General features: G+C 31.9%; 1 protein-coding gene across 6 annotated transcripts in view; it reads left to right on the forward strand.

Annotated features, from left to right (window-relative positions):
- The window catches only part of Myb (proto-oncogene like protein Myb), a 38,813-nt gene extending 14,320 nt beyond the window's left edge, over positions 1-24,493 (forward strand). For all 6 annotated transcript variants that reach the window (XM_035870077.2, XM_035870079.2, XM_035870075.2 and 3 more), the window contains 9 exons: positions 15,245-15,413; positions 16,278-16,436; positions 18,500-18,821; positions 18,929-19,286; positions 19,401-19,810; positions 19,910-20,226; positions 20,334-20,423; positions 22,501-22,626; positions 23,175-24,493. In XM_035870077.2, coding sequence (XP_035725970.1) covers positions 15,245-15,413; positions 16,278-16,436; positions 18,500-18,821; positions 18,929-19,286; positions 19,401-19,810; positions 19,910-20,226; positions 20,334-20,423; positions 22,501-22,626; positions 23,175-23,309 — 2,086 coding nt within the window. In that variant the 3' untranslated portion in view covers positions 23,310-24,493. The remainder of the gene's footprint in view (positions 1-15,244; positions 15,414-16,277; positions 16,437-18,499; positions 18,822-18,928; positions 19,287-19,400; positions 19,811-19,909; positions 20,227-20,333; positions 20,424-22,500; positions 22,627-23,174) is intronic.
- The last annotated feature ends 70 nt before the right edge of the window (positions 24,494-24,563 follow it).

The raw sequence follows: 24,563 nt of genomic DNA on the forward strand, positions 1-24,563 counted from the left end.
ATTCATAGAAACAATAAAATAAGCTATATAATTTTCATCTTAAATATGTCCGCTATCAAAGGATGCTTCTTATCGTGGTACAGATTATGTAGCGTGGACAGCTTCCTAAGCTGTTTTATATGTATATATGTATATATGTACATGCTCTGGGAGTGACTATTAAACAACATGTATTAACTATATGTTACTAAATTTCTGGAACACTTGCGTAATGAGAAACAAATAGAATTGATCTATTATATTAACTTACGTTATCTTTTCTATTTTGCTTCGTAATAATGATTTTTACTTTATCATAATTCGATTAAATTTTTAAAATGTATATTATACATATTAATCTTTTCCTTTTTTGGGCACAAGTATTATAACGAGTCATAATAGTTACACGTATTATTATTATTATTATTATTATTAGTATTATTATTATTATTATTATTATTATTATTATTATTATTATTATTATTATTACTGTCATCAACATTAATTCGTTACCTCGGTAAATGATTTTGAAATTTTTTATGTGTACATTTCTTTTTTTTTTTTTTTTTTTTTTTTTTAACAAAATTTGTTTTTATAATCATAAATGGCTTCGCGTACAAGTAGTTAAAAATGAATATCATTTGATATCAAGGAAAATTTCATTTCATTTTATCAATGAATTTTAGCGAATAAAAAAAGGATGGGGGTGGGGAGTGGGAGTTGGGTGAATGGAGGGACTGGTAAATAGATAGACGACGACGACGACGACGACGACGACGACGACGACGACGACGACGACGAAGAGTCGAGGAAGAAAGACTCACACCGGTTTCTCTTTTTTTCTTTTTATTTTTCGTGTTGCGGATGACTCTAGAAGGAAAAAAGAGTGAGACAGACAGAGAAAAAAAAGAGAGTGAGAGAGAGAGAGAGAGAAGAAATTCTACTTTTTGGTAGAGGAACGTTCGTTAACTGATTCGAAATATACTTACATACTTACGTAGATTTAAACGTAAAGGGATAACTTTTCCATGGGTCCATTCTCGTCGTAGTTTACAGCTTGACGACGAGTGGCTACCCACCTCGGAGAAACTAAACCCGGAGATTTAAACCCGGTTTATGAAGAACCTCGTTCATTGTCGGCCAACCAGACAGGCAGGCAGACTGCCAGTAAGCTAGCAAGCAAGCAACCAACCAACCAACCCGTTGTGCCCTTTTCGTCGTTTAAAGACAGATGGTTCCAAGCTTCGTTGATCCTAAGATCTTTACTTTCGTATGCTCTATTGTAAAAACTTATGTATAATCATGTAAGACGGTTAAGTCAGATAAAATTAGAATTTAGTTGGTGATAGGGACGGGGATGGGTACGAGGGAGGGAGTTTATTTTCTTTTTTGCTTTGTTTTTTGTTTTTTGTTTTTTTTTTGTTTTTTTTTCTTTTTTTATTGTTCGTTTTATTCTCCTTCATGCATCCCATTTTTACGAAATATACGAATCTTATTAACGTGCGATTTGTTATTTGAATTTTTTCTTTATTTTTATTATTATTATTATTATTATTATTATTATTATTATTGTTATTATTGTTATTATTATTATTATTATTATTATTATTATTATTATTATTATTATTATTATTGTTATTGTTATAATTATCTCTTACAATTTATTGCTAAATTTCATAACATTCATAGTGTCATATATATATATATATATATATATATATATATATATATATATATATATATATATATAATAGGAAAGGAAAGAAGAAGAAAGATAATGTAAAAAATTTTACGTTATCTGCATATGTAAAGATATATGTACATTTATCTAATGTACTTACATATGTATTTCTTTATTTTATAAAATATTTTAATTAATATGACTCACTTTTTCTTCTTTTGTTTTATCTATGCGTCGTAAAAAGTTAAATGTAAATAATCACAAGGTTCAATCCAAGTTAAAACGAGCTAATAAAAACTTATCTTTGTATGTATGTACATAGTTAAGTAATCGTTATATAGATATGACTGTCAAAATTTTAACTTCTTTTTTCTTTTCGTTTTTCTTTTTTTTTTGCATACACATGCAACAAATATACTTTCTCGTTAAATTTAATCGATAATATGCTGTTTTAATCATTTCATTTCTCTTTGAGAGGACGTTAAAGATGCAGCTAAATAAGTCCGAAAAATATTCCGACGAATAATTATTAGATGTTATATCTAATATAAAGACCGGTCCTTCTCAGTTAGATTTATAAATCACAAGAAGCTTTGGCGAATCATACATTAGCATATATTCAATGTGAAATTGCTAGGTAAAAGGACGTTACAGGTCCACAAACGTTGGAACGTTAACATTGATGAGAGAAGGTCAAAGTGATTCGAGATCCTACAGGATGAACGAACAAGAGAGATAGGGAGAGAGAAAGATAGAGAAAGAGAGAGAAAGAGAGACACAGAGAGAAAGAGAAAGAGAATGTGAGCATACTACACGCTTGCTTTCGTTGTTTTCGACCGGTTAGGGATACAGTTTCGTTTTTTACATCCATGAATATATCTTTTCCTCCTCCTCTTCCTCCTCCTTCTCCTCCTACTCGTTCCATAAAACAAACTCGACAACTCCTACGCGCAATAAAAATGGATGAATGAAGCGACAACACTGATATCGTCGTAGATATATCTATCTACATATATATATATATATATATATATATATATATATATATATATATATAGGTAGACATTTAAATTTGCATTCATATTTAATGGCCAATGAAATAAATATAAGTAAATAATAAAAAATGATTCGAGATATTTTATTCTCGATGTATTATTATTCCATTTGATTTTTAAATATAATAGCCAAAAGGAAAAAAGATAAAAGAAAAAGAGATGACCAAAAATATTTAAGATGATCATAAGACTGAGTCTTCTCTTAACGTTGATCAGAATTTCGTTTAAAAGGCTTTAATAATAATTTTACATACATATATGTATGTGTAACATCATTGTCATGTGTCATTTCAAAATCAATATTTTCTTTTATTATTATAGCAATTAAATATATATTTTTGTTTAAACATATTGTTAAAATATTACGATTGAAAAATCCGAGTAATGCGAGTTATGTTAACAATCAATGTGTTTTTACGACCATAACAATTGATAATATTTTCTTCTAGAAATAATGTATATTTGTCCTTACGTATAGAAAATCGCAATATGATTTATGTTAAAAATCAATGTGCTCTATAATCTATTGTGTTACCAAAGTCAAAAGTTATTTTCCTTGAAATATATTGGCTCTTACACGAAGTATGTTAGAAAATAGTCTCTCTTGGGTCGCGTCGAAAGAAAGTATTTACTTTTCAAGGTTAGTCGACCTTGCCATTCGAAGGAAGAAACGTTTGAGAAACATATATACAATATAGAACGTGCTTAGAGAACGTGCTTCCTCTCCCCTCCTCCTCCTCTTTCCCCCGTTTGCGTGTCTTATATTCCAACGACGAAAACATATTTCTTCGTCATTTCTTAAATGTTCTCGCTAACTGTCCCTTCACCCTCCCTCCCCTCTTCGTTCTCTCGTGGTAACAAAATTTTTTCCATTATGGTAATTAGAAAAAAAAAGAAAAAAAAAATTATTAAATTCCTTCTGGCTTATCTCGTGACGAACTTAGGTTACCAACGACCGACGTATCGTCTCCCTTTACATACGTACATGCATTCTTATATACATGGTATATATATATATATATATATATATATATATATATATATATATACATACATACATACATACATTATGTATATATACCATACGTGATAGAGTTCGTTTAAAGATGCATCGTGCTCTGTGTTTGGATCTCTTGACCTCCTTCTCAACGAAGCGAAGAAAAAAAACAAACAAACGAAGTATATATGTACTCTCGAAGATTAAAAATAACGAAACTCGTGTCCGTTATTCCGCATTAAAATGGAATAAATTAAATAGATAATTAAATGGAGTAGATTTTTATAAGAATTAAATGATGATTTTCTGATCGTGTGTTATGTCCAATGGCTTTATTGCTTTCTTATTTTTTTTCTTTTTCTTTTTCTTTTTCTTTTTCTCTTTTTTTTCTTGACACTTAATATAAAATAATATAAATTGCTTGATATAAAATACTTAATTTATTTCCGAGAAATTAATAACCTTTCTTTAAAAAAAAAAAAAAAAAAAAAAAAAAAAAAAAAAAAAATATGACATATTAAATACAACAATATTACGTGTCGAAAGATATACGATGGAATAAAATTATCGTGAATTTTTAAAAATACAATTATATTATTAGTTTTAATTTTAATTTGCCTAATCGAAAAAGAAGGTTTTTCTATTTCATATGCGTGAAAATGATAATTCTATTTATTGAATTTATTATATTATATCAGTCAATCGCAAATTTTTATTTGATTATAATTTACATCTCGGTATATGTAAATACGATGTGTGTGATATGAATTTTGTTTATAACACGATATAATGGCTTTTATTTCAAGTATCGTTTTTCGTATCCATTGACGAGTTCTATTTACGTAATTTTTTTTATTAAATATAATAGAAAATCTAAACACCGACAAAAATGGGTTTATTTAATTGATATCGATTACGTAATTCATTAAAAAAAAAAAAAAAAAAAAAAAAAAAAACTAGTATATTTTTGATATTCAAGGAATCGCACATATAATTATTCTTTTACATTATTTTCATTTCGCCTAATTTTATATTACATACGGAAAAGTCCTTTCTCTTTTTTTTCTCTTAAACGAATGAATGAACGAAACACGTTTTAAACTCGTTTTCACGAACGGCAATACGTTTAAGTACTCTATCATTATTTTATTTATCTGAACGATCATTCAAAGCGAAGATCATGCGAACTATAATACCTTACTAAAGCACCGTTAAAAGTCTTTTTTCTGTTTTTCTTTTCTTTTCTTTTCTTTTTCTTTTTCTTTTTTTTTTCTTTTTTTTTTTTTTTTTTTTGTAATACATACCGGGATAACGTAACGAGTTACACCGGGATTCGCACGGGATGGGGGGAGGGGGTACATATTCTTACATACGATACCATGAATTTCTTTCCTCTCTCTTTTCTCCCCATAACGAGATTTAACCCTTTAAATAAGCCCGACAATATTGAAAAACGAAATTCGTACGATAAAATCTGTTTTGTAGTAGGCACCCAGATAAAGAAAATACATAAATAAGTACATCAACTTGTATGTTCCCTTCCAGATGGACTCTATTATCTTGCTTTTTTTCTCTCTTTCTTTTCTTTTCTTTCTATTTTTTTCTTTCATTTTTCTTTTTATATATACATATATGTATATATATATATGTATATATCCAACGTAGAAGAAAAGTGAGTTCAAGATCATCTCTCTCTCTCTCTCTCTCTCTCTCTCTCTCTCTCTCTCTTTCTTTCTTTCTTTCCCTCTTCTATCTTTCGTAGGGGTTGGTTTTTTAAAATGAATCGAGTTACAAATTTCGCAAAGGGGTTCGGAGTTCTTTGGAAACGAAGGACGTTTCACCGAGATGGGCAACCGAACATTTCTAAAGGGAGAGAAAGACGTCGACGGCTTTTCTATCGTGTTCCTCGTGGTCTCGTTCCTTCATTCTTTCATTTAGCATTATTTTCGTATGATGTCTCGGCGCTCTTTTTATGCTCGACGACGTTGAACGACATCGGCGAGGGTCCCATGTAAGCATGCACATACGCAATCTCTCTCTCTCTCTCTTTCTCTCTTTTTCTCTTTCTCTCTCTTTACTCTTTTCGAGTACCTTGGCATCTGCTCGAGTCAAGAAAGACTCCAAAGTCTGCTTATTTACATCGTTCAATGACCAAAACCAAGATTAAAACCGAGACCAAGAACAAGAAATTTGTTTTTACGTGGCATTATTCCCTTTTGTGACACGCATCCCCTCACCCCCTCGCCTCTTCTTCCAGATCCTCCTCTATAACGTCTCCTCTCATCACCCTCCCCTTTCAAACTTTTATAAATTGCATATATCCGCAAGTATGAAAGAGCGAATCAAAAAAAAAAAAAAAAAGAAAGAAAAAAAAAGAAAAATAAAAAATGGATAAGGTGTCAAACCAGAGACGTTTCGCGTTTCGCATCTGTACCCACTTCCGGTCTAGTTTTACGCGATGATAAAATATTAGAGTTCTGTAACTTATGTTCAAAGTATTAAGCTTTTATAATGATTATTATTTTCTTTTTGTTTGTTTTTTTTTTCTTTTTTTTTTTTTTATCGAAGTAACGATTTATTTGATTAACAAAGGAAAAAAAACTTTCGAGTATTTACTTTGGATCGGATGATTGATGGCGCGATGATTGAAAAAAAAACGAAAGAAAGAAAAAAATATCTGCTATTCGATTTAATGTTATCTATTAGATAGTTCTAGGGAAGTATTTCATTGGTTAAAGATATTAATTAATTATAAAAAATACATTTGAACGAGTTATTATTTTATATGTCAGGATATATATATATATATATATATATATATATATATATATATATATATATATATTCATGAATATTAAATGTTGAATGTATATAAAAAATTTTGTTCGAAGGTTTTATTTCGGACGGCTAAAGAAATATCGATTTTATTGATCGAAACTGTTAACCTACTTCTCAAGCGCATTAATCGAGGTCCCTTTATAATACAAAGCGAAACGTTTCGTTATCGCGTTGCATTTGAATTTATTCTGAAATATAACGAAATTGATTTTGTTAAGATTACTTACGTTGCATTTGAATTTATTCTGAAATATAACGAAATTGATTTTGCTAAGATTACTCAATAAACTGTCGCGTAAAAATTATTTGAAATATAAAAACAAACGTCGTTCAGTTCCACTTCAGAAACCATCGATCAGTCGTCGATCGTAATAGCCATATAAACGAATCCACTTTCTGTCTATATTTATGTAGACCTAAATAACAGAAGAAAGAAAAAATTATGATCGTGAGATATATCGAGATCGCGAGAATGAACTTTGATAAAGTTTCCCGTGGTATACTTTTATTAGTCTCACGTGTTCGTGAAAAGAAATAAAAAGAAAAGAAAAGAAAAAAAAAGAAAGAAAAAGAAGGAAGAAGTAAAGATATTAGGGTTACTCTTTTCTCACCCCTTAGCGTTATACTTTCGCATCAGGTATGTAGTTACCTATTCTATGTGTGCTCGACCGAGAGAAACTTTTTGGCATCGCATTGGATCGGATCGCATCGTATCACATCGTATCGTCCTCTCATCCAAATCGTACAAGACTCGAATTCACCCCTTATATTCCCACGCTGGAATTAAAGATTCACGGACGAAACTACCCATCGCACTTGTCATGGGAATGAGCACCGGGTGGAACTCTCTTTTATGTAATACATATATATATATATGCACAATCGGTAAGGAAGGATACCTTGATGAAGAGAAAAAGAGATGGGGAATGGGGGATGGTATATATGCTAAGAGATGGGGTGGGGGGATGGAAACGAGCAAGACCCCTAGACTTCCCCGCGTTTTTTAGGATTCGTGAAGGGTCGAAGATATATATATATATATATATATATATTCATGTACATATAAGTGCATTTGTGTAGATAATGGGCATGTATAGGTATACGTATACGTACACGTTTCTCCCCTCGGCGATACTCAGCGTGGCTTTTACCATCACTACTACCATCTAATCATCATCAGAAGCAACAGCACCACTACGATCACCACTACCATTACCATCGCCACCACCACCATCATCATCATCATCACCGATACTACTACTAGCGTCGATATTTAGAGACGCACGCGTGCGTCATAGTAATGGCGGGTGCAAGCGTTTTCTCCTCTTCGTATTTCTACGTGGGGAAATACGACGTCGGTGCGAGTGCATCGGGGCAGGTGGTAGCCAGATGTCTCTCGTAAGGGCTTCCACCCTGGTGTTGTCGTTTTCCTCGATCCTTGTTCGCGTTGGACTATGCCGGCTACGTACGGTTGTACGGACGTAGAATCGAATCTTTTTTTTTTTTTTTTTTTTTTTTTCTAATTAATTATTCTAGTACTTTTTCTGAGAGACATAATCAAAGAAAAAAAACTTTTGTATAATTTAAAATCATATATATTAGTAACTCGATTCATTCGCGTATTTTATGTTTTGGAGTTCGCGATGAGTCATATTTCGATCGGTCCCATTGAAAATAATCACTTGGGGAATATGAAACAAGATAAGAGAAGGATATATGAATATATAAGATCATAGGGCTTTTTCTTGCTTATATCATTATTGGATTGTATTCTATTTAGTTTTCTTTTTTATTTTTCTCGTTTTATTTGATCTTTTACAAACCGATATCTATTCATCGTTGTGTTAAAAATATCATTTGATAAAATTTACTTTTCAATTTCATTGGATATTTGTTTTTAATACGATCGTAACATATAAAAAATATTGATTCATCTAATTCTTCGATCAGTTTATATGCTACGAAATTAAGAAATCTTTCAAATAGTGTTTCTTTCAATTGTTCAAAATAATTGATAAAGTTTCAGAGGTTTTCAACATTTTTTTTTTGTTTTTACTCGAGTCGATTATCATTGCCATCGGAAATGATTGACGAGAACTATTTCGTTGAGTATGAAAAATAATATATATATATATATATATATATATATATATTTTATTATATATATATATATTTTATTATATATATATATATATATCCGAGTACGGGATCACATTTTAATATATCTTGTGAATAAGTTATAAAAGTATTCTTATCATTTGCAAATAAAGTCGATTGATCAGAGGGTGATCTCCACATGGGGGCTGATAGGAGTTACTTTTTATAAACAGTCCGTATACAGACGCGTGTGTTCATAGTCATCGAGGTACCACGCTGTGTGAAGGATCTATTAATAGATATGGCTTCTAGTGATCGTTCGTAGACGGACCAACAACACTTTCACAGATACCGTTTTGAAAATGAACATTGAAAAACGAGATCCATCTTATTTGAGCGTTTTTTATCAGATCAATAGGATCCTTTGATCTGAGAATCAAAGGAAATAATAATTTGCATAATTATTGGCAAAAGTGTCCTTAAATATCTTTAAATATATGTCTCCCTTTTTTTTTCTCTAATCTTCGAATGGTTTAATCGAAGTAATTCGAAGCGTCGAATTATGGAAAAAAAAAAAAAAAGAAGAAAAACCTGTGTACGATCTACTTCAAATGAGTAATTCGAAAACAAATGTTCTTTCTCTACCAACTAGAAAACTAACATCTTTCTCTTCGCTTTCTAATTTCAAACATCGTTCAGACAGATACAGATATCTTCTATCGGTATACTTTTTCCAATATCTTTGCATAAGAAATAGTATCGTTTCCGTTTCGTCAAATGTTTGAATCAGTCAATGTGCTATTTTATTGAGTAAAACAAAACATGATCTTCTTGTGGGGGGTCAATGATCAACTTATTCCTAAAAGAAACGATTTAACTTGTCATTGTTATGTTCACTTACGTCACTGTCGCCAATTCTTACCGTAGTTGGCGCCAAGACAAGCTTTATAGAATTTTTTTTTATTTCTCTCTCTCTCTCTCTCTCTCTCTCTCTCTCTCTCTCTTTTTATGTCGACGGGAATACAGCAGCAGGAGGAGCCATTTAAGAATCTCGTTCTCGAGCTCGTGTGTCATTTAAAGGAAGACTGATCTTTATAATAATTCCATTCATATGATTCACGAAGGAAAGAGTTCGGTCTATAAAATGGGATCGAACTTATCCGATTGAATAGCATTCCCGAATAAATAAATATCGTTCGATATAATACCTGTTGGATTCATTAAACGAATCGTTCGAGATTAAACGTATTGATTAACAATAAGATCTAATAAACAATTGACCAATCACGGTTCTTCCTAATTAGATTTATTGAAAGTAATGTTAGTACGAGACATTAACTTTAAAATGACGATTGAAAAGAGTATTGATAGCATCGTTTCTCTCGAAGTTCAAAGAAATGCGAAGGGTGGAAAAACGAAGAGGGTGGAACGTAAGGGAAGCAGCTGACACGAATAGGAACGAATGCTATTTGGATTTATACACCTGGTCTCCCTGGTAACTATGAAAAATTGAGATCGGAAACTAATATTTTCCCTCTTTTTTTCTCTCTCTTTCTTTCTTTTTTTTTTTTTTTTTTTTTTTATGGACAGGACTTCGGAAAAAATATAAAATAATAATTTCATCGTAGGCTAATTCGTTCAAAATAATTCAACGATTTGAATGATCTTCATATCGTTACATAATTAAAATCAATAGGATTGTTTAATACTTAAAAGTTAACCAGGACTCGTTGGTCTATATTTCATTCTTATATACACACACACACACTCACACAGGCACATACACATGTATATATGCATGTATATAAGAATTTGCGGAATAAGGGAAAGAAAAAGGATTCTTGATGATGTGTGAGTAACTCGCACGATGACCTTATTGTTGCGTGACGAACGACAGCCGGACGGAAGGAAGGAAGGAATAGAGAAGGAAGGTGCTGTAGTAGATGGGGAGAAAAGAAGACGACGCGTTGAACGCTGAAGGGCGCCCCCGAAGTCGTAAGAAAGAGGGGAAACCTTCTTACTGTGCCCTGGGACAGGAGAATGGAGGAAGCGTGTTTGAAAAAAGGGGGGAAACTTTTGATAATTCGGCAGATGTCTCGTGGCTTGCCAAGCCACGAGTCTTTGCCTATATATGTATATATATATATATAGGTGTATGATGTATGTGTATATATATATATATATGTATATGTACACGTATATATACATATATTCTGTACATATATATTTAAGAGGCGGCCATGTAAGTAGTCCTTGTAGTCCTTCTTATTTTTCCTTTTCTATACCATTTGGCTCGTGGTCATTCGTCGTGAATGATGAAATTTCCAATCAGGTAACAAGGGACAATGAACTGTTCTACCCAAAATAGAAAAATCGTCATAGTTACTTCTCTGAACTTTTTGCAACGGTTCAGATCCATGGGCGACAAATACCTACGTTGTTATTATTATTATTATTAATTATTATTATTATTATTATTATTATTATTATTATTATTATTATTATTATTATTATTATTATTATTATTATTATTATTATTGTTATTTTTTTTTTATTTACTTTTCGTGTAATTTTTCAATAAAGAAATATATCACTTCTCATAATTAGTGGTTCGATATAAAGTATCACACAAACATGTACTTGATACTTTAACTGATCGAATTCGAACGCTTCTATATAATTATTTCGAAACATAAAAGCGATAGATAGTTCTATGTATTCTATGTATATTACGTATTCAAATAACATTCGATATGAATCTTTTGTGAATACGTATCGAAAAATGAAAGTAATACCTCCAAATGGGCTTGAATCGTATAATAGATTTCGAATCTAATAATAGATACGAATAGGTACTATCTTTATTCATGATTCACTATCATAAAATAATAATTGATATTATAATAATATACAGGAGTCTATCATACGGATATTTTATTTTTTTTTTTTATTATTATTATTTTTTATTATTATTTTTTTTCTTTTTTTTTTCTTTTTCTTTCTTTTTCTTTCTTTTTTTTTGAAAATATTATCACAATATTTCGTTTTCTCGAAGTGATTACGGATTTTTTGACAGGTATTTTTTAAATCAGATTTGCGATGTATTACGCGCAAATTTTTATTGTATTCTTTTTTCTTTTTTCTTTTTTTATTGCACGTTTGAAATATTATTATTTAAAACCTGCTACAGTATCTTGATATTCCAAGATTCTAATAGGTCACATTTGTGAAAGTTACAGATTCTTTCTAACGTTAAAATTTTGGAAATCTTTCAATAGGCCCGCAGCTACTCATTCTAGTGTTCAAAATCAAAGCTTGTTGATATAAATTAAATATATTGTAATTTGTAATCATTTGTAACATTGATGCTTCGAAATAATATTCGAAAATTCGCGAAACGAAATTCGGATTTTTAAACACATATATATACATATGTATATATTGAATTTGATTTTATACCTATTTGTAATTTATATAATTCTTTAGAAACTCTCGTTCCTTTTGAGAATTAGAAAAAGGATGATTCTAATGGAGTGCTATGAAAATCATATAAAATGTGACTCGAGAGAGAAAGAGAGAAGTGGCAGCTGTTTCCTTCTTTACCAGACACCTGCTATCGACTATTAAATCTTTTGAAGAAAGCTTAATTATGATTTTACCTTCTTAAATAGCCAAGATGTATGAATGTATTCTTAATTATGAAAGGCAAACGGATCTACGGATTAAGCTGATTTCCGATTTCCTATGGTTTCTGTTGGATCTTATCTTATCATTAAGATTAAGGCTTTTTTTGTTCTTCTCCCTTTCTTCTTCTTCTTCTTTTTTTTTTTTCTAAGGCTGGCTCTTTCGAAAGTTCCGGAGATCATTAGGATTAAATGGAATTATCGAGAAAATTAATTAAAAGGAAATTCAATCGTTAGAAATTCATTCGAATGGGAAACATGAAGGGACTGTATTATTTATATATATATATATATTATAATCAATATATTCTTACGTATCTACACGTGCACTCGAACGATAACATCGTTGATATATCATTAATATGTATCTGTTCCCTTGTTAACCCACGTGCAAGGAAGTTAGAAAGAAAGGATGGTTGAAGATATATGAGACACAGGAAGAAATAAACGACATTTAACAGCTTTCATCCGTGAATATGCGCGACGAATAGGGAGAACTATGTTCATTCCTCTTCCTGTTTGTATTAAGTGGTACAAGGTTGTTAAGTAATATTTCTTCAAACGAAAGAATAATAATAATAATAATAATATATAATAATATATATATATAATTAAATTATTTTTTCGATATCAATAAAAGAGAAAGTTTTTTTCTTTTCTTTTCTTTTCTTTTTTTTTCTTTTCTTTTTTTTTCTTTTCTTTTTTCTTTTCTTTTTTTTTTCTTTTTCTGTATTTTAATTTTCAAAACTTTGCATTCGGTAGCGAAACAAAAATTCGAATATTAATTTAACAAAAATTTATTGAATTGCTTGAGGTTATATTTCTTTCAATTTTAATACACGATTGTTATCTATTCGCATTAAAAATTTATAATTCTATTCGTAAACATATTCTAAACAAAATTATTCGATAATACAAGTATTCTTGTTACGCATATCCTTACGTATATTGTAATCTGATTCTGTTTATACGTCTTGAATTATTCATAAATGAGTATGAATAATTTTCATAAATCGTAAAACTTGAAGAAACGTAATCGGCAAATAGAAATTCTACTCGTATTATATATAATATATATATATATATATTTTTTTTTTATTTTTTTTCTTATCTGATAAGAAAGATACAAATAATCTTATATTACTTACGTGAAATTTTAAACGAAAATAGCGAATAAGTTTTTAGCGATATTGCCACGTGCTTCAGCAACAAAGCTCAAGGATAATAGCGACCGTTTGAAGTTTCACGAAGGTGAAAGATTCTTCTTTACTTACATAACGCAAACCGAAAGGCGCGACATGGGGCACGCCTTTGCTGCCTTCGAATACATTTACGATTCATTCACGATAACTTCTTAGTCTCTCCCTCTTTTTCTCTAAACATTTTACTTCCTAGTCGTCCGACGAGCAACAAACCAACCTCATCGCGAATATCTAATAACTTGCTAGAATTTCGAAAGAATTCCTTACGGGTTTAAAAAAGTTCCACTCAATCATTTAGTAAAAGCTAATAGAACGAGTTGTGGTTTCATTGGTTTGGTATGTGGGAACATTTTTTATTGATTTCTTTTTTTTTTTATCATCATTATTATTATTATTATTATCATCATCATCATCATCATCATCATTATTATTATCGTCATTAATGTCATTGATAAAGCTCGATCGTCTTTCCCAATTATTTTTCTCTCTTTTTCCTCAACAGCTGCTAACTTCAAAGATCGTTCCAAACGCTGTTTGTATGCTTCTCGTATGAGGAATTAAAAAGGGGAAGTTATGCAATGATAGCATTTACGGGACGTAACTGTGAGCGCACGTGACGTAAACATATGCGATGCGCAGATGGTCCACTGGACTCTCTTATCGGCCGTCGTTTTCTTTATTTTCTCTTCCTGTTTATCATGATTATCCATTTCGGTAATCGTCATCCCCCAACGACGACAACGACGACAATGACAATGACGATGACGATAACGATGATGATGATGATGATGATGATGAGGATGATGAGGATGATGATGATGATGATGATGATGATGATGATGATGATGATGATGATGATGATGATGATGATGATGATGATGATGATGATGATGATGATAACGATAATATCTCCGTTCGACGATATCGTCATTTCTTATTTATCTTCAAAGTAATTCGATTTTGATGATAGGAAAAATTGAGACAAAATTAAAAAGGATAAAAATCAGCGCTAAGAAATTGCATCAGGGCCATTGACAAGATATATCCTGTGCATCCATTAGAACGTGTAAAAAGGGGGAAAAGACAATGAGAGAAAGAATACACGACCGCACAAGCTGACACCGGACAGGATGTGGTTAGGGGTGGTGTCTGGAAGCTACTCTTTTTTTATTTTTCTTTTCCTTCTTCTTTTTTTCCTTTTTCGTTGAGGAACCGAAAGAGTAGGAGGGAAAGGGATAACGACAATGGTCTCATGACAAAGAATGGGCCTATCCACCCTTCCTTCTGAGATTTCCTTACCGAGAATAATTTTCTGCAAATTTATTTGGCATTATCTTAAAAGGAAAAAAAAAAGAAAAAAAAAGAAAAAGAAAAGAAAAAGGGTCAATGAACTTTGATTCTTCTCACGCTTTTGATACGACCAACTTGATTTCTTTTTCTTCTGTATTTTTTTTTTTTTCTTTTTGAAGACTATTCCATAAAATAAATTATCCTGCTGAAGGAAAGATCGTTAATTCAAAAAAAAAAAAAAAAATAAAAAAATAAAAAAAAAATTAAATTCCATTAATTTGGAGTTGATAATTAAGAGTCCCTGTTTTCTCCCTCGCCCCTCTCCCGCTTATTTTTTTTTCTTTCCCATCTTTTGAATTTATCCAAATCCAGATAACTAGATAGGAGTATAACTGATGATCACGCATCTTATGAATTTTTAGATCGCGATCCGGCTACGATTCTAGCAGTGGTGAAGATTCCGAAAACGAGTATGGTACTGGTATCGCTCGGGCTAACAGCAGTCAATCACAAAATAATCCTGGCAACTCGAACGTCAACTCTCAGGGTCAAGGGAAACATATCAATAAGGGTCGTTGGACGAAGGAAGAGGTAAGAAGAGGACATCTTTTTATTTCTCTCTTTTTTTTCTCTCTCTCTCTCTCTCTCTCTCTCATCTGTCTGGCAATTCCGAATTCTGGATCCTTTGGCCGTATCATTATGGCGCTAACTCTCATGCGAGTTAAAAAGAGGACGGCAGGGGTCGGAACAATGAAACGTGCCCTCAAAAAGGACCAAGCCCAGGAGAGTGCCACCCTTCATAAGTTTTTGAACGAGTTGCGTCGTGCCTTGGGGCAGATGCCCTCGTGTTGTTCTTCGACGCCTCTCACGGCCGTCATGTTATACGTGTTATATATTTATGTATATGTAGATATATATATGTGTGCGTATATATATATACATATATATATATATATATATATATATATACGCATGCGTGTACATGTGCGAAGATTCGCAGAACGGTGCTCACGACCGACATATGGTTTCCCGTGGGAAAGCACACGCGAAAATCGATCGCGCTTTCGTGAACCATGCCCATGTACACATTCAACTTTTATGAGAGAATTATAGCCATGAGTAGTAAAGGTAAGAGAATTGAGGGAGAAGAGGGGGGGGGGGGAGATAGTTGTAATCGATTTTGGGACTCTTTCGAGTTTTCTATTTTCCTGTCCTGTTTTTTTATTATTTTATTATTTTTTAATTTTTTTTCTCTTTTCTTTTTTTTTTTTTCAAAGTTTACACAAATAATAATTATCGTAAGGATTATAAATGTCTTTTTTCTCTCTTTTTTTTTCTTTTTTTTCTTTTTTTTTTTTTTTTTTTTTTTGATCATTTCTTTTTTTGATTCCATTTGAATTTGTAATTAAACAATCTGTCATACGAATCTCCATTAATTCGTCTGTTTTGTCGCAGGATGCTTTGTTGAAGCAGCTGGTCAGTAACGCTGAACAGAATGGATTACGATGGGACAATATAGCTGCTCATTTTCCCGAACGGAGCGACGTTCAATGTCAACAAAGATGGGCGAAAGTAGTAAATCCGGAATTAATCAAGGGCCCTTGGACCAAGGAGGTAAGGATGGAACTGCACGTGGGAAAAGAATTCATTCGTCACAGTCTGTACAGTTTCTTAATGTAAAATATTCGACCGTTCTCTTTAACATCCTTCAGTTTCCTTTTTCTCCTTCCCTCCTCTCTTTCTCTCTGTACACTCTCTCTCTTTCTCTCTGTACACTCTCTCTCTTTCTCTCCTCTCTCTCTCTCTCTCTCTCTCTCTCTCTCTCTCTCTCTCTCTCTCTCTCTCTCTCTCTCTCTCTCTCTCTCTCTCTCTCTCTTCCTCTTCCTGTCTCTCTGTACCTGACTTTATCTCAATGTTCTTTCAACATTTCTTACTGAGTAAAACTTGGTCCTTTTATATTTAACAACTAGTTCCAAAGAAAAATCTTTCGACTGAATCAGATATTTTAGTAACTATTTAAAATGTTCCGCTGTATTCCGTACAGAAAATTTTTGCTTCGTAAATCATTTTCTTTTTTTCTATTTTTTTCTTTTCTCACTCTTTCATTGCAAGAGAGAAAAAAGAAAAGAAAAGAAAAGGAAAAGAAAAGGAAAGAAAAGGAAAGAAAAGAAAAGAAAAGAAAAGTAAAAGTGACAGACCACTTCCGTCGAAGATGTAAGTCCCGTTTATGGTGTAATCTCTCAATGAGAGATTTTCAAAGGACAAGAAGAAAACTCTGGGGAATAGATTGCTTTTTTTTTTTTTTGTTCCTCAATAGAACAGAGAATCCTTACTTTCGTTACTGGGTAACAGAACAGTATATACATATATACGAACGTAACAAACATAGTTACCAACCGCCTACGCGAGAACTTTGCCGGGTAGACTCGGTGGGGGGTATGCAAGAAGAAAAAAAGATCTACGGTCACGGAGATGCTGCGTCGTCGTCAGGTCCCGTGCCAATGCACTTGGCAACAGCCAAGGGCAATTCGAACGAGTGACTTCGAATCGACTCAGTCGATAATGCAGTTTCTCTTTTTAAATAACATTATTAAGATATTCGTATATTATCGTTTAATAACAAAATTGTCATGTCTTTTAATCTATATAAAAGGAAAAGAGAAAAAGAAAAAAGAAGAAGAAGAAGAAGAAGAAGAAGAAGAAGAAGAAGAAGAAGTAAAAGAAAAAGAGGAATAATTGGGAACGTTCAATCTTATTAATATATGTATATACATATGGGAGTATATGCATGTATATATATATATATATAATATTATGTCGAGCAAAACGTTGCCTAGATTTATGAACGATTCTAAAGTGTGGGTACGTGCTCTCATGGCTCTCGCTTCATCCATCTTTCCTTCTTTGCGGTCACTTACAAAGCCCCTTTTCTTTCCCCCAAGACTCCTCGACCTCGTATTGGCTCTCTCTTAGACTTTACCCAGTTTTCTTTTTCTTTTTTCTTTATGTTTCTCTTTTTTTCTTCTTTTCTCTCTCTCTTTCTCCCCTCTCTCTTATTCTTTTTCTCTTTCTATGTATAAATATATATATATATATATATATTTACTAATATATATATATTAGTAAAAATTCGAGAGATCAGTAGTTACGAAAATCTTAATTTTCATTTCAATTGTTATTGTAATACATAGTAATACATAGTAATAGTCATTTTTGTTTTTAATTTGGATTTTAAATTATAAATCTTAAATAGATAACTTAACTTTGATGTCTTGGAATTTTCCCTTGTATATTCTTTTGTTCCTTCTTCTTTCATAAGATCATTTATCCTGGTCACAGTTTTCCTCTCTATCTTTTTTTTCCTCTCTCTCTCTCTCTCTCTCTCTCTTTCTCTCTCTCTCTCTCTTTCCTCCTCTCTCCCTCTCCCTCCGTCTCTCTCTCTTTTCTCTGTCTTATCCCTTCTAACAGAAGAGAATTCCTTTGAATTCTTCTCAGGCTTGGTCGGACCGGTCGCGATTACGACGACCATCGTGGATTTTCCTTTCCACGAAGATTTTTCTTTTTTCTTTTCTTTTTTTTCTTCTTTTCTCTCTCTCTCTCTCTCCTCTCTCTCTCTCTCTCTCTCTCGAGATTTCTCATCTCTAAAGTTTTTTTTTGTAATTTTCTTTTTCTTCCAGGAGGACGAAAAAGTTGTCGAGCTAGTTGAAAGATATGGCCCTAAAAAGTGGACCCTTATCGCGCGACATCTGAAAGGCCGTATTGGCAAACAGTGTCGTGAAAGATGGCATAATCATTTGAATCCGGGAATTAAGAAAACCGCGTGGACCGAGGCGGAGGATAAGATAATAGTTGAGGCACATCGTAGAGTCGGTAATCAGTGGGCAAAAATCGCTAAACTTTTGCCCGGGAGAACTGATAATGCGATTAAGAATCACTGGAATAGTACAATGAGGAGAAAGTATGAAGCTGAGGAAGGAAGATGCACCGTTGGTACTCGAGGTAACAATATTCATGATATATATCATATTTTTTTTTTTTTTTTTTTTTTTTTTTACATAAAAAAAGTGTAAGTTAAAATTGATTCGATGGTATGTGAACATTTGTAGGAAGAGGTAGGAGGAAAGCGTCGGAAACTATAACGACCCGAAAGGATCTTATCTCAATGGACGAAGAAATGTGTATTGGAAATGGAAGAACGAAGAGTGCGTCTAGCAGTAACGACAATGGTTTAATTTTATCTACGAATAATACTAACTCCACACAATCGGTAAAGATGGAATCTTTAGATTGGGTTGGTGTGTGGGAGCAACAGAACAATGGACATTCGTATATTCATTCCGTGCAAGAACGTGGTGAACGGAGTAATACGAAAGAAAGGGAGATCGAATCCTCCTCTTCTTCTACTAATAGACGAACGGATCCTTCTTCGAGAGTAAAAACGGAAGATATTTCGCCGTTTACAAAGTAAATAAATAATTCGTCAAATCGGTTAAGCGATTCTGTCGTTTATTTTCACCAATTGTTATTTTATTTTCAATGTTACGTATAAAAAAAATTTTTTACCTCTCCTCCTTACAGATATTTCGGTATGGAACTGCAAAATGAAACTGTGGATTCAAGGAACGCTGAGATAAGATTACTTCCAATGCCCGACTTGGAAGAGACCTCGACTCATCTAACTGAAAGAGAGAAAAGCAGTCCTCCGCCGATATTGCGTAGACGACGAAATATTCAAACGATACCACAGAGAACGGAAACTCCCGATAGTGGGAATCAATCGGATTATTTGATAATAACCGGTCAACAGACGCATAATGGGAATACCACGCCATCTACTCCTATAAAACAACTTCCATTCAGTCCGTCACAATTCTTAAATAGTCTAAGTCCTGAAACATCCACTTGGCCTCGAGCAAGTACTCCAAAAACTGGTAGCCCTGGTCCTCTCACGACGCCACAGCCGACGGGTTTGCGACGAAGTCAAAATGGTAAATCTATTAAAATCGAAAACTATATATATATATATTACAATAATAAAATTACTCGTCAGTTATTTGAATTTATAAATCATTCCTTGAAATATTTAGATGGTAATACACCAAGAACGCCAACGCCCTTTAAAAATGCTCTAGCTGAGCTCGAGCGACGAAGTGGCGTGACTACACAGTTACCTGCTACACCTAGCCATTTAGATGCCTTAACTGAGATAATTAAACAAGAAACTGATCGCGAGAGTCTCGCGAGTACGAGCAACATCCTTCAGGATTCTGGATATTGCACTACAAGGCGGCGGGGTAAAGAGAACAGTGCTCCTGGTGGAAAAAGGGCACGGAAAGCTCTCTGTCAAGCATGGGCAAATGTACCCCATGACAACACCGACATGAGTTTTGTCGTTGAAACGCCAGTAAGATTTATTTAAAAAATATATGTTTAACATTTATCAGATAATAATAATAAGCTTTATGTTATCTTTTTTATTTTTCGTTTTGTTCATTTCTTTTTATTTTGTAGAGCAAAAGTTTGGATACTTCAGTACTGTTCTCGCCAGCGTCCATGGCATTAGAAGATAGTTTCTTAACAGCAGGTCCAAGTCCCGTGAAGGTAGAGCAACGAATCCAAAATCAAAGTCAAGTTCAAACCCAACCAGCCTTATCCTGGTATTATTCCCGCACCAATCGCCTTTAGACACGCTAGCCGGCCTTCTTAATTTTTCCTTTTTTAACATTTCGCCTGTCTTTCTTTTCTTTTCTTTTCTTTCTTCTTCTACTCTCTTTTTCTTGTTTTTTTTTTGTTTTTTTACTTGTCTCTTTATCACTTTTTATTTCTCTCTCTCTCTCTCTCTCTCTCTCTCTCTCTTTTTCTTGTATATTTAATGCCAATTGTTCTTTCTCGTTTGTTGTTGTTATTATTTAATCGAAAAAACCAATGAAAGAAATCGTAGTCCTTCAAGTGTTTCTTCGTTCGCGTTTTATTTAAGTGGTTTTAATATATTTTTTTTCTTTTTCTTTTTTTTTCTTTTTTTTTTTCTTTTTCTTCTTTTTTTTTTGGCGCCGCTTAACATCGCCCAATCCAAAGATTTATTAGTTTCTTGTTAGTTTTACCTTTCAAAGTATAAAAATAACAGTGACTAACGAGCATAACGTGAAAGTCATACGTTATATTTATATTAACTTATTTCTAATAACGCGATTGCTTTTGTCCCTGTTAAATATTTATAAACTAATAATATTTATAAAGTTATTATTAATTTTTGTAGTTATAACACTGAGGGAAAAAGAACACACTTAAATTGTTTGATTACGTTGGCTGTCGAAATATGATGGTCTTGCTTAAGAAAATAAAAAGAAAATAAAAAAAAAAAAGGATAAAATGAAATAAAATAAAACAAAACAAAAAAAAATAAAATAAAAAACAATAAGAAAAAAGAACCAACCTAAAAGTACTTAAATCTTAATTATAATATAAAACATTGTATCTATAAATGGTTTTTCCTTTTTTTTAATTTTCAATATTGATTAAACAATGTCGTTATTTTCAAAGCTGATCATAGTCAACCTTGTTTCGTTTTTTGTTTGTTTCGCTCGTTTTTCTTTTTTTCTTTTTTATCATGTTCATTATTTGTATCGAAAAGAAAAGAAAGGGAGTGACAGATTTGTATTTGTATAAATTAAGTTGTATTAAATTATATGTTACCTTTGATAAATTTCTTATTTGAAAAAAACAAGAAAAAAGAATAAAAATAAAAAGTAGCTATTCTCAAGAACATTTAGAGAATAATAAAATCGTTGCAAAAATCAGATCAGCGACTTCTTCGTTTTTAAACAGCGACATCCAAAGTTCTTTGTATGATCGTATACATAGTATTCCCATATTTATTTAATATATTATATATTATATATTATATATATTATGTATATTCGGGACTCTTTCTTTATTAGAAAAAATATATATATACGTACATGTATATGTATATACATAATGTATATATTAATATATATATATATATATGTATATGTATATATATATATTATTAGCAACATGTTAATTTGCCGCATGTTTGTACTAACTTAAAGGGACGTCCTTTTATATTATTATTATTATACAGGCCTGGCCTAGCGTACTAAAGTACCCCAGTCCTGTCCTTGATGACCCAACAAACAAACGCAACAAACAATCCAAAGATATCTTTGTATGCGGCTATGTTGTAATATAATACAAAAATTATGCACGATTATACGAATTGAAACGATTTAAAACCCGTGAAAAAAAAAAAAAGAAAGAAAGAACAAAAAAAATATTCACAAAAAGGCCTAGTCATATCATCGTACCAATCCACGATATAATAATATTTATTAATGCGAGTAACAAGCGTGCGAATGAGAGGAAAAAAGATAGAAGTTCGAAAAAAAAATTGTTAAAGCAATCATGTTCAACGAACGGGTTTTGTGATTTTTTTTTTTTTTAGACTGACTCCGAAAATCTGTCTGCCTATTTATTTATAAACTTTTATTCGTTACTGATAAAAAGAAATCTTTTTTTTTTTTTATCTTTTTCCCCTTTTTTTCTTTGTTTTTTTTTCTTTTTTTTCTTTTTTTGTAATACAATATCTCTACGTAGGTGCATTTTCTAATTTCATTTCTCGATCGCCGGCTGTAGCTAGTGTGTCTATCCTTTCCAGACTTCCCACGACTTGTTGTCCGTTCAACGGAAGCCCAATGCCAAGAGGGCAATCACGTTCGACGCGCTCGACAGCCCCTGTTGTATCCTCAGCCCTCTACCTCTGAGGCCGGTTAAACGTGCCAAGGTGAGTTCTCCATCTTACTGTTCTAATCCTTCTCTGATTCCTCTTCAATTTGTTTTCATCATTATCATCATAATCATCATCATCATTATCATCATCATCATCATCATCATCATCATCATCATCATTATCATCATCATCATCATCCTTATCCTCATCATCATCATCTCCATTTCCATTTATCATTAACAATATACAGCGATCTTGAAACTTCGATTTCCTAGGTACACAACATGTTTCAATTGGGCAATCAAACGAAAATGTGTAAATGACAATAAGAAATGTTTTTATTTTTTTACATTCACCATATTGGATCCAACGGAATGAAAATACATTAAAGCAAATACATGCTTATTGGTATAACGATATTTCTCTTTTAAATCGCTGTGCAACGAATGATTATTGACGTGTTTTTTCTTCTCGTGTTTCGATATTGAAAAATACTTATAAACTCCAAATAAAAAATATTGTACACTTTAATAATATATTAATATTATATTATATAAATCTTTGTATATTATTAATGGTATATTGTATTAATTTTTTTGCAGTTACATTTGGAAACGCAGTGGGCCACGGTGGCTTGCGGGCGTACGCGTGATCAATTAGAAATGACACGCGCGGCCCGTCGATTTCTTAGCAATCACGGCTTTCTACCTTTACGCCCTCGGTCTCTAAATTTTTAGATCTTCCAAGGAAGATCTAAAAATCTTTTTTTCTTCTCTTTCTGATCTTCCTTTACTGAGGTGGGAATAATGAATCTTCGAAGAATTGGAAACTGGGGGACGGCGAGCACAGGGAGCTTAATTGTAACTTGCGGTACAAAAAGAAATATTAAGAAAAAAAAAAAAAATAAAAATAAATAAAAACAAAAAAAATAAAATAAATAAAAACAAACAAAAAAATATAATAATAATAATAATAAATAAATAAACAAGCAACCGAACAAAAGGATAAAGAAAAAAATCATTACGTTAAAACTAGTCGGAGTTAATCTAATTAGGCACTTCCGTTTAAGGAATTCTGCCGTAATTGTCGAGTGTGTCGATTAACGAAAGAAAATAATTAAGGTGGGAAAGTCGTATCAAGAGGAAAGAGAGAAAGGTTCACGCTTTACCAACGCTTTTATTTTTTATTGCATTTAAAAAAAAAAAATTATATATGTAAGATAGTAGAACGAAAAGAGAAAATGAGACAGGATGATCCTTTGCTTCCGCAAAAAATGAAGAAAAAACGAAAAGTTGTTACAGCGTGATAATGTTGTTTTGGTTACAAAAAAAAAAGAAAAAAAAAAAAGAACAAAAAGAAATAAAAAATACAAAATACAAAAGAAAACAAACGCAAGACAATGCAATTACTTTTATAGGGTTTATTTTTGGTTGTCATTATTTTTCCTTGATATATAACGAAAATTTTTAAGGGAGGTAATAAAAAATTATGTGCAAGAGTTTTTCGTTTCCTATTTTACTATTTTCCCCGACGAATATAAATATTATTATTATTATTGCCGTTATATTTATTCACGAACAACCAAAAACAAATTCTCTCTCTGTCATTTTTTTCTCTCTCTATAATTATCGTCCAAACAAACGAGCATTTTTCTCGACGAAGTAATCTTAATTTTCAAAAGGCAAAAAAAAAAAAAAAAGAAACAAAAGAAAAGGGAAGTACGGCGTAAAGAGATCTCTCTTTTTTTCTCTTGAAATGGGGATAAAATTGAATGATAATCAATTTTTATTTGATATAATACTATATTATATATAATATAAAACAAAAGCATTATATTGCGGCCGTTATGTACAAAGAGCCTTTGTAACTGGTATTTAATTTACAAATGAATAATAAAAACATAACGATAGTTACAATAAAATCTATGTGTTTTACTTTGGCTGAAGAGAAAAAATGAAGAAAACAAACCCACAAAGGGAAGCTTTGTGGAT

The sequence above is a fragment of the Vespa mandarinia genome, chromosome 9 (genome assembly GCF_050613455.1).
Source record: "Vespa mandarinia isolate Hongniang chromosome 9, ASM5061345v1, whole genome shotgun sequence".
Taxonomy (NCBI): Eukaryota; Metazoa; Arthropoda; class Insecta; order Hymenoptera; family Vespidae; genus Vespa; species Vespa mandarinia.